This window comes from Crinia signifera, chromosome 19 (assembly GCF_055691185.1).
Source record: "Crinia signifera chromosome 19, ASM5569118v1, whole genome shotgun sequence".
Lineage (NCBI taxonomy): Eukaryota > Metazoa > Chordata > Amphibia > Anura > Myobatrachidae > Crinia > Crinia signifera.
The window spans coordinates 96,751,185-96,765,473 of record NC_139226.1 but is presented as its reverse complement, the minus strand read 5'-3'; the positions used below and the strand labels follow the sequence as shown (position 1 = coordinate 96,765,473).

General features: G+C 42.3%; 1 protein-coding gene across 6 annotated transcripts in view; it reads right to left on the bottom strand.

Moving 5' to 3' along the window:
- TNFRSF25 (TNF receptor superfamily member 25) overlaps nucleotides 1–14,289 on the bottom strand; it is a 55,014-nt gene that overhangs the window by 4,004 nt on the left and 36,721 nt on the right. For all 6 annotated transcript variants that reach the window (XM_083162970.1, XM_083162968.1, XM_083162973.1 and 3 more), the window contains exons 5-8: nucleotides 6,114–6,195; nucleotides 4,149–4,204; nucleotides 3,268–3,378; nucleotides 2,152–2,171 (exon numbers count right to left, since the gene is read on the bottom strand). In XM_083162970.1, coding sequence (XP_083019096.1) covers nucleotides 2,152–2,171; nucleotides 3,268–3,378; nucleotides 4,149–4,204; nucleotides 6,114–6,195 — 269 coding nt within the window. The remainder of the gene's footprint in view (nucleotides 1–2,151; nucleotides 2,172–3,267; nucleotides 3,379–4,148; nucleotides 4,205–6,113; nucleotides 6,196–14,289) is intronic.

The window sequence follows — 14,289 nt, the reverse complement described above, 5'->3', positions numbered from 1 at the left end:
TAGTAAAATAAATTATTATGTAACAGTGATCTTTTAATATGGTGGCTCCCAAACTGGGGTGCCAAGGGGCACATGTGGAGGGGCTGCGAGTTGGCAGTGCGGGACATTTATTTATGGTACACATGATTGGCTGCCACCAGGATTGGTTTAGCCTATCATAAACTATGTGGACAAATAGAAACACAGCCTCATCCACCACGTACAGTATTTGACCCTACGGATGGCAACAGAGCACAATTTAAATTTAAAATGAATTTAAAAAGGGGGTGCTATGTAAAAAACCCGGTATCATTACAAAAAATATAATAATCCACTGCTTTGAGGTGTTAAATGTTAATAGTTACAGTGTGTTATTCATAAATAATGATACAAGCTAGCACTTTCTCTATGGGATGAAAGGAATGATTCGCTACGGTGTATCGGCCCAGGACACAGCGATCTGTATTATTGTCTGATGCAGACAGTTGTTTCCGCTGAGACAGGAGTGTAAGCTTCGCCTAGGGTCATGTTGTTTCAGTCTGACTCACATAGAAAGCAAACGCGGACACTATTTAGGCAGCACATATATAATGCATACAGCGCTGAATGTTTCATCACATTTTCTTTGTTGCCAGACAACGGTATAGAACCAGGACTGTACTATGTGTGTGTGTGGGGGGGGGGGGATGCTGTACTGCTTGGGGACATCGTACAGGAACATTATAGTGGGGGACATTTCTAAACACTTGTGCATACAGTGTGGGTAGTTGGAAGGAGGACAAGAAACTTGTAGCACCTATGGAAAATTTTGGAGGCACCTGAATTAGACTTACTGATTCTCCTTTCACAACGCAACTAATTACCAGGGCACAAGCCGTTTTGACCCGGTAACTAGTGCAATGTGAAAGGGGTTACAGTGTCCCGAAAACGGGTAGCAAGACGGCAAAACAAACCGGTAAAAAAGCTGTGGGGATGTGAACATCCCAAAATGAAGGTTCTCGCCGGGACTGGCCCGTTTCAAAGTCCCGCCGGTGCGAACCTTCATTTTGCGATGTGAAAGCAGCATTACTGTACTGTCATTTTGAACTTTATTTAAAGAGACTGTGGCTGTGTTTGTATTTACCTGTGATTGTGTGTATAATGCCCCTTTCCCACTGCAGCTAAAAAACGGTAAATTGCCGATTTTCAGCGCAATTTACCGTTTTAAGGCTGCAGTGGGAAAGTGACAGAGTTGAAATACCGTTTAAAGTTAAATGGTATTTCAACCCGTTTTTAAAGCAGATTCCTACACGTTAAAATAACGTTTAAGAGGCAGTGGGAATGCCTCTTAAACGTTATTTAGCCTCCAGGCAGTCCCAGTGCCTGATGAGACCTAGTAGTTCTCACTTTGTGTATGTGTAATGAGTGCACGTGCATAATAAAGAGCCGCTCATTACATATGTGCATATGTAATGAGCGGCTCATTAGTATGCACGTGCACTCATTACATATGCGCAAAATGAGAACTACCAGTTCTCATCAGGCACTGGGACTGCCTGTACCCTGCATGGACCCCCGCTGCCTCCCCACTGCCCTGCATCCCCGTGCAGGTAAGTACAAGGGGAGGGGAGGTGGGGGCACAGGGCAGGTACGGGGGGGTTAGGCACTATTTACACTGGGGGGGGGGGGGGGGAAATTAGGCACTCTTTACACTGGGGGGGGGGGGGGTTAGGTACTCTACATTTTACACGGTTCACTGCAATGGGAATGGTACTTAAATGGTATTTAAAACGGTAATCTGCTGCAGTGGGAATGCTAATACCGTTTTAAATACCATTTAAGATTACCAGTACTTTAAACTGGTCTGCAGTGGGAAAGCAGCATTAGATCAGCAATGAGCTGTGTAGTTCCACAGCTAGAGTGCCGCACATTGCTATACCGGGATGCTTTCTGCCAGGGGTGCCGTCGGCTCTGCCGGGCCCCTGGTAAATTGTGTTATTCATGTGTTTCTTCTGTATGGTAATGCCTAAATGGCTGATCTCAGCTTATTGTCACTGCAAATCCTGTCCTGTATTATTTCATTCCTTTTGTTTCTTATTTGATGTTTTGGTTTCTTGTTTATAAATGTAACAAATGCAAAAAATACAGCTCAATTGTGAAAAGAAATAATAATAAATATGGAAATCCCCTTACCACCGTGAAGATGTGTTCTCCTGGAAATAAGTAAGAAAAATAAAACAGCGTGTTACAAATTTTTTTCCTGTCACTCAGCAAACATGCTTTTAAAGGGTTAACAAAGGTTTATAAATTAAAATGTATTCTTCCCTAGATAATCAAGTCAGTGCAATGTATATGACATATACATATATGGTGATGAAGGTAGAATGCAAATACATGAAAATAGGGTCCAATTCAGACCGGCTTGCTGGGCTATGTGTGTTAGGAGCCCGATGAGCAGGTTAACGCTACCCTGCTGAATGCATACCCCCCCCCCCCCCCCCCCCCATTGCATCTGTGCAGGGCTGCAAACAGATGTGTACCAGGTGCAAGAGCCTGAACATAGGAGAAAGGAGTCACTTTCAGCCAATTCAGGGTGGGCGCCAAAAACAGGCACCGTTGCTAGAAGACAATGGAACACTTCCATTCAGCCGTTTCCTCCCAGGGTTTCTATGGGTGTCCCCACAGTTTTTGTGGAAGGAGAAGGAAAAAAAAAAAGAGAGAGACAGATAAAGGATTGGGGGACAGAAGGAAAAAAGATGAGAAATACAGGCCAGGGAGGTAGGACAAATTGGACAAAGTTTAGAGAGATTGTATGCAGATTGTGTGCATCTTGTGTACACAATCATGCAGCAGATGGATTGTATGACTGATTGTATGATGGATTGTGAGTAGATTGTGTGTCCAAAAACCACCAAGGACTGCCGGGGATTTCAAGGGAAATTGTACACAATCATGAGCGCAATCGATCTTAAGATCGATCTTTCTGATGTATGGCCAGCTTTAGAGGGGCAGGGATGAGAGAAAGAAGGAGGTGGGAAAGAGATGAAGGACAGGAGAAGATTAGATGAGAGAGATGGACAGAGTTGAGGAGAGTGAGTCAGATGTGAGAGAAGATAGGGGGAGAGAGATGAGTATGAGGGGAGGTGAGACAATGAGAGATGGATGGAAATAAGAGAAAGAAGTCTGAGTGGGCAGAGGGACAGAGATATGGAGGTGACGGAGGACCAAGGGAACATCTACAGACCCTGAGATTAATGTGATCAAAACTCTAATACAGTATCATACATATTAGTTCTAATAAAAACTCACCCTGACTGTGTTTCTTCTTCTTTTTGTGCTTGTGAATGAGAAGTCCCATATATGGTAACAGAAACGCCATGAACAGTAATGTCCCAACCACTATATACACCACTGGATTTTCTAAAACATTGGCAAACACAAATTCCATCATTATTCAACTATATGATTATAATAATAGCAATAACAACAAGTCCAAAAAATATATTATTAATAAAAGTAAGATCTCTTTAAAGGGGAAGTGTAAGATCTGGATGTGCTGACTGGGGAATGTGATCTGCAATCTTTCTATATAATGCCTGTTTTTTGCAGGAATGCACTGCTCCTGCAACCACTGTCCCCCGTCCGCATCGCATTCTAGCAGGAACTCACACAGTCATACAGTATTTATCGCCCAATATCGGTCTCTGATGGTGATAACAGACCCTGGATCAGGCATGTCCACACTATGACCCTCCAGTTGTTGTGAATCTACAAGTCCCATCATGCCTTGCCACAGTTTTGTTATTATGGAATGCTAAAACTATGGCCAGGCATGCTGGGATGTGTAGTTTCACTGCAGCTGGAGGGCCACAGTTTGGACATGCCTCCTAGATGGTCCCAGCTGTATTGCACTTTACATTGTACTACCCACACTCCAATTATTAATTTGGGGATGTTACAAGATTTGTATTTGTGATAGGAATTTAATAATAATTTAATAATAATAATTGAACTTCAGATTTTGACCTGTTTATAGAATTAGACATGTTTTCACTATTGAAGACACAAACGTAACATTAGTTTATATATGACCTCGCTGTCCTATCACATATCTTGTTTCTATGTTGGTTGTTATTAAAAAAAAAAAATCTGTGTTTCCATCATGGTACAAACCGACGCGTTTCACTTACTTGGGGTGTCTGCGGCACAGGGGGGTAAACAGCCATCATGTGACTTCTCACATAATCTGTAAATCAGGGAATAATGGAGATGAAGACAGTCTGCTAGCATTACAATGTTAATTTGAACTATTGAACCGCAGATGCACAACCCACCCAGGATTCATTCTGAGCAAATAAACAAGGACAAAAAGACATCCAAGCCCGGACCTTAGATTAGCTCCCTGGGGGGGGGGGGGGGTACTACCTGGGGGATCCTCCTCCAAGCATGCAGAAAGATAGCACCAATCGGTGGCAGGCAGACGGAATTCAACGGTATAATGCTGGAGAGCTAACAGGGATAGCAGTTCTAGTAGATGGTATTCATAGACACCAGCAAATAAACGTTGGAACAGTAACTAGAAATTTTGCACACACCTGTCAAAACTGTTTTTTTGCAACCCCCCATACGGCAGCACCAACTATGGTTCTGAGGTTTTACATAGTTACATAGTAGTTAAGGCTGAATAAAGACGTGCGTCCATCAACTTCAACCTTCGTTATTAAAGTGCATGGGTTATTTGCTACATCCCTTATATAAACTGAAATCTGATTTAATTATATACAAATTACGTTATTTGTACCCCTGGATGCTTTTTACTTTTAAGGGTACGAAATCTTCTCTCCTTTAGTCTAAACTCACGCCCACATGTCCTAGAGTCCTTCCTAAAAGCAAAAAGGGCACGTGACAGTTCCTCATATTGGCCCCTGATATATTTGTACATCTTAAGCATGTCTCCCCTTAAACGTCTCTTCTAGCATAAACAATCCCAATTTGTCCTATCTGTCTTCATACTTTAATTTCTCCAACCATTTTATTTTATTATCTTTGTTGATTTTCTTTGGACTTTATTCAGTTCTATGATGTCCCAGAATTGTACTCCATATTCTAGGAATGGTCTGACCAATGCTTTATAAAGAGGCATAATTACATTTGAGTCCCTAGTCTCTATATCTCTTCTTATACAAGCTAGTATCCTATTGGCCTTTTTAGTTGCTACATTCGAGAGCGATAAGGGTGGAAAAGTTGCCCGTAGCAACCATTCATCTTTCTGTTGCCATTTATCTAGCACAGTCTATAAAATGACTGAAGCTGGTTAGTTGCTATGGATGCACAATTTCAAGATGCATAGTAGTTCTCAGACTCAGTTCTTAGGACCCCAAACAGCTCACATTTTTCGGGTAACCTGGAGATTCACAGGTATAGTTATTACTCACTGACACATTTTAAATGATCCACAGATGGAGCTAATTAATTCACTTGTGATTGTGTGAGACAACCTGGAAAACGTGCACTGTTTGTGGTCCTGAGGGCCAAACTTGGCCACCTATGGCAGGGGTGGCCATACCTGTCCTCAAGATCTACCAACAGTTCATTTATTCCAGCAACCTTTGGGTCTATAGTAGGAATGAATGCAGCAGGTTTGATAATGTGACAGTTAGTAATGACTACAGCTGTGCACCTGCTAGGTGGTCTGGGAAACGTGGACCGTTGGTAAGGATGGCCATCGTTGCCTTTGCCATCGATGGTTGCCATTGATGGCAAAAGTGCAACTGGCCATCGATAGTGCAAAACTATTCAATGGATGACCATCAATGTTTTTACATATCGATGGTCAACCATTTTTTTCTGATTGAGTGGCCTGTGGGCCAATCAAAATATGGGAGCAGGCTTTGCGGGTGTCGGGGCACTTTAGGTAAAAAGCAAAAACAAAACTATTCGTTTAAGCTTGACATCACATCTGGTTCTCTCCCATCGATGGCAAAACTATTTGACATCGGCCATAAACAACCGTTGGTAGATCTGGAGGGACCGGTTTGGCCACCCCTGGCCTACAGTATATTCCAACAGATTTCACGTATCTCTGAGGTGTGAGAGAGGGGACCAAGACCTCATATTATTGTGTGGTATTTATGCTCATATAGATGTAGACTTACTGTTCACACGGCTGACATTTATCCTCCACCTCGGAGAAACCAGAGAAACATGGACCACACTTTGCATCTTCTTTCGTGGAACCTGATAAGACAAATTATAAAAAAAAACAGTAATTCTAAAACATCTTTGTTTAAATGGCTGCTCCAATAATTATAATGCAGGTGCAACATTGATTATCTGAAACTTGATAGTCCGGCAGCTCTTTTAATATGGACACATCAGACGCCATGAGTTAGGCTGCGGGAGGACTTGGTTATGCTGCAGATGGGCTCAGATAGGCTATGGGATAGAGTAAGGCTGTGTGGTAGACTCAGGCCATGTGTAGTTTAGGTGCTGCGCTGTGGGGTTAGTGAACAGGAGAGCTCAGTTAGGCTGAGGAAGGATTAGGTGGTTGAGTGGGGGGATAGCCGCTGTATGTACTGATAAACCTGCAAAATGGATCATCCGGCACAGTGCCGAAACCATGGGTGGTTGATATTTGGTGGTGTACCTCTTTGGTTAATTCCAATTGCAGAGAAAGTTTTGAATAAATGAATGCATATTTTAATTGGTACTATGTGGTGAAATCAAAATGACCTCTAGGATATCCATGAGCCTCATACTATTTTGAAGGTAAGGAACCAATATCTGGATTGGTACTTGTGTAGTTTCACGGCGGCAGTTATGTAGTCAGCGTAGCGTCCCTGTCAGAATGAGTGTAGTGTTTCCGCGGCCAGTGTAGTTAAAAGTAGCATAGCGTTTCTGCAAGCGTCTCTGTCAGAATCAGCGTAGCGTAGTGTTCTCATGGCCGCTTAACGTAGCCAGCGCCCCTGTCAGAATCAGCGTACTGTTCCCGCAGCCAGCAGTAAGCAGTACATTGTGTCAGTTATGGCTGCCGACAAATTAATTATTTTCAACCTGCCGCAGACGGAGGAAGAGTCTTTGAATTTCTTGCACCTTCACCGTTTTCTCCCTGAGACCAAGGCATGTCATAATGGCCATCCAATGCGACTGAATGTGAAGGAGCGGATGTGGCTCTGCCACATCAGAAGCTGCAGCAAATAGGTTAGTGTCCGGGATGCACAGTGGTTCCGTGGATGCCATCTCACGTTCATGACACTTATATGCTTCGTGTTTTGGTGGGCGGAGGAGCTCACCAACATCACGTTCTGTGAGCGCCATCTGTCCTTTTAGAAAAAAAAACCACCGTGCAGTACAACAACCTTATGCGGGAGGCCTGCACCGTGGACCTAATGTCGTAGCCCCAACGCCGGGTTGGCGATCCAGGGAAAATAGTTGAGGTAGATGAGAGCCTCTTTGTACAGAGGAAAAGTCATGTGGGACACATGCTGCCTCAACAGTGGTTATTCGGAGCCATTTCCAGAGACACTGGTGAGTGCTTTGTGACACCTGTTGAAAGACGTGACGCCAGCACCCTGATGGCCGGCATCAACAAATTCATCGAACCGGGGAAGATTATATACTGGGATTGCTGCTGTGCATATAACACCGAGCAGTTGGAGCAGGCAAAACACCCAAAACATTGAATGCCTTTGGGGATCGTGTAAGTGGCTTAGAAAATGTCAAAGGGGCACTGCGCGCCAGAATCTGGACTCCTACCTACAGGAATTTATTTGGCGAAAGACTGTTGGCGCAGAAAACGCGTTCCAGCGTATACTTTATGCCTTACCTCTGCTCCCACAGGCTGAGAAATTTGACGACACAAAATATAGAGATAGGTTCAGTGCTGCGCTCTGTCACTAAGATTCTACCAATAATGGGTTAAAACAAAATGGTTTTTATTTTGCAAAAAATATCTTATTGATGCGTAGAACAAAACTCTTTTCAATACAGTGTCCAGTCAGTGGTACTGGAGTATGTGTATTCCTTCAAGGGTAATTATTTGCTACACAAAAACAGATATAAAGAAATGAAAAAAATGAAAAAAAGAAGAAAAATAGTAATAATATACAAATTGTATATACATAAATAATCAATGATCTGGATAAATCCTGACAAATACCACTGTATCAAATTGATGTTAGATGAACCGACAGTTTATGATATGAAAATAGGAATAGTGCACCAATTTGATGCCGATTGTTGGTCAGATAAATTGTATGGTGTGTACCCGCTCAGGTGGCGAGTGCTCAATAATTGTCCTGATATGGGGAAAAAATAATTGTCTTAAGTATTGTGGGTGAGTTCAGCGGCGTCCCGCTATTTGTAATCCTAGGATTGCAGTGTTCAGGTACCTTATGACTTTCGTGTTCGGGAGCGGTGGCACTTTCGGAGATGGATAGGGGAGCTGGGGGTCCCGGATGGGTTGAGCTGCGTCTGCAACTCGTTTGGTACCGGCAGCTAAGTGCTAAGCACTGCTGACCGGTACACGGGGTATACAGATGTTGCTACCCGTCTGACTGAGTGGTCGCGGCTCACCGTGTCAGGACGCTATGCGGATCCTTTGCGGTGACTGTTCCTCTCACTTACAAGACCCCACTAGGCAGCCCGTTCTCCTTCTCCTGTATACTCACCGCTGCCGTTACACCAGGATCTGCCTGTATCGCTGCGGCTTCTTGTTTGATGTTGCGGCGTGTGCGCCCGCCGGCTGCTGGATGCTGTGATGGTCACGGATGTCGGTCCTCGGCAGTGGCTCTTTGTTGCAGGAATTATTGGGTTCAGTAAGTGTCCCTCCAACGCGTTTCGGCAATCTTTGCCTTCTTCTAGGGAGATGGTTGGTGTTGTATGTCTCTGGGTTTAAATGTCCCTCCATTTTGCACCTCTATTTTTTGATTGGCTCGGGTATTCTGTCTCTGATTGGGCCAATCCAAGCATGAGTCAGTGTGCAGTTGCGTATGACGTCCACTGCTGTTCAATTTAATCAATTAATCAATTCCATTGTTAATCTTTCTTTCATTGTGATAAGCAGATATTAAATATTGGTGTTTGTTAATGTTCCTTAGTAATCAACTTAATCAAATTGTTACTTCATTCTGGGTTTATTACATTTAGGTAGGGATTGATTTGTTAAATAATGGTTGTATTTTTGAAGCGTTATTATAGCATTATACTACTATACGTTAATTGCTGTTATATTGATGCAGATATTGGTTTCAGCCTATTATCTATCTTATTTAAGTAAATATCTGTCTGTTGGGGGGTCATCCCTCTCAGTTGTCATTTCAATATCGATTGTCACTCAGATTAGGGTCTGTCTGTGGGGAGGGGTTTTCATCCCTCTCTACTGTCATCATTTGTGTCATTTCTTTTGACGTGCAGATATTAGATAATGGTGTTGTTGTCGTTATTCAAACTGTTTCTTTATTATGGATTAATTCCAATCGGTCGGGGTTAATTTGTTAAATGATGGTTCTATTATTATTTGCTGAAGCTTTATTATACGTTATTGCTGTTATATTGATGCAGATAAGGGTTTTGTTATTCTGAGTTTCCTACCTTTTATCTCTATTACTATCCTAAGTAAAATCTTTGTCTGTTGGGGGGTCATCCCTCTCAACTGTTATTTGTGTATTATTGTCACTCAAGTTAGTGTCTGTCTGTTGGGGGGTCCTCCCTCTCAACTGTCATTTGTATGTCATTTTTTTCCTATTATTGCTTTTACTTCATTGTCAAGATTCAGTCCCCGTGGTTTCAGTGTTTTTAATTCGTACATGTATTTGAGTTCAAGTTTATTGATTTTATGTGTAAAATCTCCTCCCCTCCAGTTGTTTTGAACTTCTGCAATGCCTATAAATGTCAGTGACCTTGGGTTACCGTTGTGGTAATCTGAGAAGTGTTTGGATAGATTGTGTTCCTCATATTTCTTGGTGATATTCCGGATGTGTTCGCTGATTCTTGTTTTTAGGGGTCTTGTAGTACGTCCCACATATTGTTTATTGCACCCACATTGTAGCAAGTATATCACCCCTTTGCTGTTGCATGTGATTCTATTTTTTATGCTATATGTTTCTTGGGTTGATGTTGATGTGTAAGTTGTAACTGGTTGGGTGGTTTTTTGGTTTTGATTTGTGCATCCCATACATGTCCCACAGTAATAAAAGCCTTTGTTGGGTTTATTAGTCAAAGTTTGCTGGATTTGTTTCTTTGGGGGAATGTTATTTTTGATTAGTTTTTGTTTAATGTCCGGGGCTTTCCTATATACTATTTTTGTTTTTTTCTGGGAGAATATCTGAAAGTGTTTCGTCCTGTAGTAATAGTGGCCAGTTTTTTTTATTATTTGTTGGAGTTGTTTGGATTCTTGAGAGTATTGAGTGATGAAGGGTGTTTCTTGGTATATTTCATTCTTTTTGTCCTTGTATTTCAGGAGGTCAGTTCTATCTATTCCCTCTATGTCTTTGCGTGTTTTTTGTAGGTCGGTCAGTTTGTATTCTTTTTCTGTAAATTGTGTTATCATGTTGTCACTTTGTTCTATGAAGTCTGAATTTTTTGTGCAATTACGTTTTAGTCTTATGAACTGGCTTTTTGGGATTGATTGTAACCAATTTGGGTGGTGCCAGCTGGTGGATAATATAAAACTATTGACATCAACGGATTTTTTGTATGTATTGGTGTGTATTTTGTTATCTTCAATGAATATTTTGAGATCTAAGAATTCTACAGTACTTCTTTTTTGCTGTAGTTGCTGGTGAATATCAAGTTATTGTTATTGTTATTTATATTTTGCAAAAAGTTCTGTAGTGATGTCTCGTCTCCTCTCCATATGAATAGAATGTCATCTATATAGCGTTTCCATAGCACGAGATTTACACATAAAATCAATAAACTTGAACTCAAATACATGTACGAATTAAAAACACTGAAATCACGGGGACTGAATCTTGACAATGAAATAAAAGCAATAATAGGAAAAAAATGACATACAAATGACAGTTGAGAGGGAGGACCCCCCAACAGACAGACACTAACTTGAGTGACAATAATACACAAATAACAGTTGAGAGGGATGACCCCCCAACAGACAAAGATTTTACTTAGGATAGTAATAGAGATAAAAGGTAGGAAACTCAGAATAACAAAACCCTTATCTGCATCAATATAACAGCAATAACGTATAATAAAGCTTCAGCAAATAATAATAGAACCATCATTTAACAAATTAACCCCGACCGATTGGAATTAATCCATAATAAAGAAACAGTTTGAATAACGACAACAACACCATTATCTAATATCTGCACGTCAAAAGAAATGACACAAATGATGACAGTAGAGAGGGATGAAAACCCCTCCCCACAGACAGACCCTAATCTGAGTGACAATCGATATTGAAATGACAACTGAGAGGGATGACCCCCCAACAGACAGATATTTACTTAAATGAGATAGATAATAGGCTGAAACCTATATCTGCATCAATATAACAGCAATTAACGTATAATGCTATAATAACGCTTCAAAAATACAACCATTATTTAACAAATCAATCCCTACCTAAATGTAATAAACCCAGAATGAAGTAACAATTTGATTAAGTTGATTACTAAGGAACATTAACAAACACCAATATTTAATATCTGCTTATCACAATGAAAGAAAGATTAACAATGGAATTGATTAATTGATTAAATTGAACAGCAGTGGACGTCATACGCAACTGCACACTGACTCATGCTTGGATTGGCCCAATCAGAGACAGAATACCCGAGCCAATCAAAAAATAGAGGTGCAAAATGGAGGGCCATTTAAACCCAGAGACATACAACACCAACCATCTCCCTAGAAGAAGGCAAAGATTGCCGAAACGCGTTGGAGGGACACTTACTGAACCCAATAATTCCTGCAACAAGAGCCACTGCCGAGGACCGACATCCGTGACCATCACAGCATCCAGCAGCCGGCGGGCGCACACGCCGCAACATCAAACAAGAAGCCGCAGCGATACAGGCAGATCCTGGTGTAACGGCAGCGGTGAGTATACAGGAGAAGGAGAACGGGCTGCCTAGTGGGGTCTTGTAAGTGAGAGGAACGGTCACCGCAAAGGATCCGCATAGTGTCCTGACACGGTGAGCCGCGACCACTCAGTCAGACGGGTAGCAACATCTGTATACCCCGTGTACCGGTCAGCAGTGCTTAGCACTTAGCTGCCGGTACCAAACGGGTTGCAGACGCAGCTCAACCCATCCGGGACCCCCAGCTCCCCTATCCATCTCCGAAAGTGCCACCGCTCCCGAACACGAAAGTCATAAGGTACCTGAACACTGCAATCCTAGGATTACAAATAGCGGGACGCCGCTGAACTCACCCACAATACTTAAGACAATTATTTTTTCCCCATATCAGGACAATTATTGAGCACTCGCCACCTGAGCGGGTACACACCATACAATTTATCTGACCAACAATCGGCATCAAATTGGTGCACTATTCCTATTTTCATATCATAAACTGTCGGTTCATCTAACATCAATTTGATACAGTGGTATTTGTCAGGATTTATCCAGATCATTGATTATTTATGTATATACAATTTGTATATTATTACTATTTTTCTTCTTTTTTTCATTTTTTTCATTTCTTTATATCTGTTTTTGTGTAGCAAATAATTACCCTTGAAGGAATACACATACTCCAGTACCACTGACTGGACACTGTATTGAAAAGAGTTTTGTTCTACGCATCAATAAGATATTTTTTGCAAAATAAAAACCATTTTGTTTTAACCCATTATTGGTAGAATCTTAGTGACAGAGCGCAGCACTGAACCTATCTCTATATACTGTAAACCACAACGGACCTAGTCATCCGTTAAAGTGCAGCTGCTAGTCCTAGGTACACAACGATAGATTCCGTGCGCAGGTATACCCAGAAAACAGCCCCAATCCCCCTTCACTGTTTTTCTATTGTATTGACGACACAGAAGCAGACACAACTGCATCCACTTATGCTGCAGTTTCTTTCAATGCAGAGTCAGAAGAATAACTGTTAATTTTTTTTCTTTTTTCATCAACTCCACGCCGATGTGGATAGCGGGGCTTGCTGCGCTTCGGGCTGGCGTGGATGGTGTGGGTTTCAAATGGAGGCATTTGCCAGTATGTAACATGGAGCACTGGCACTTTATTGTGCACTTTACTGTGCATGAGACGCATTTGCGTCCGCACCCCCTCTTTGTGCAGGAGACGCACATGCTACGGAACCCCTAACCCTGTCGGCAGGGTTGATGTACCCTGCCGCAATAGTTACTCAGATGCAGAAGCATATCAGATGCTTCTGCGTCTCAGACGCTCCTACATCTCAGACAGATGGAGCACCTCCCTGCCAGCGCACGCATGATCCCCTCCCTGGCGGAGAGGGAATCATGCGGGTGCCGGCGCCGTGTGAGAGGCGCTCACTAGGCTTGCCAGGGACGTTGGGAACAGAGATGCAGTTCCCGGCAACAGTACAGTGAGTAGCTGCCTCACGGGGACACTACACTGACTACGCAGGGTTGCCGTGGAGTCACTATGCTGACTACGCTAGGCAGCCATTTGGCTACGCTGAAAACGTAGCTTAGGCTGCCGCTGTGAAACGACACAAGTAAGGCAGCCATTGGGCTACGCTAATAACGTAGCTTTAAACGTAGCGTAAGCTGCCGCCATGAAACTACACAAGTACCTCTGGATTTCTAATGATCAAAGTTTATTCCAAATTGGGTCTGTCTTAAATATGCATTTCCGTAATTTGTAAGCCTGTAAAATACAATTGTGTAAGTTCGTGTGAGCCATTAGGCAACAGTGGAAAAGGCGGTGTTTACCGTAGCAACAATCTGTCATTTTTATAGCGCAATTTGTAAAAAGAGACATGCACTGATGCGTTCTGTTGCCCTTATATAAGAAGTTATCAAAGGTGAAACACGTGCATGTCTCTTTCCCACTAACAAGGATACTACATCTCCACTTGGACCATTCCTGGACCCACAAAGATACACTTTACATCTAGGACAACATTTTGGGACTCCATAACCATCTTGGACAGCACGCCAACACATTGTAAAACTGGTGAGGATTTACTAGCTTTGTGTTTCTGGACATTGTCATTCTAATCCTCCAGCAGCAGAAAATTGGATGAAATGTCTGGACTGTGCTTATGTCTTCAGGAGTTGGACACTAGCCCCTTGGTCCTATAGGTCCTATTTATGTACCCAGATACAGAAATAGGAACACTTAAGAGAGATACATGTATGTATTCATGTCCAAATAT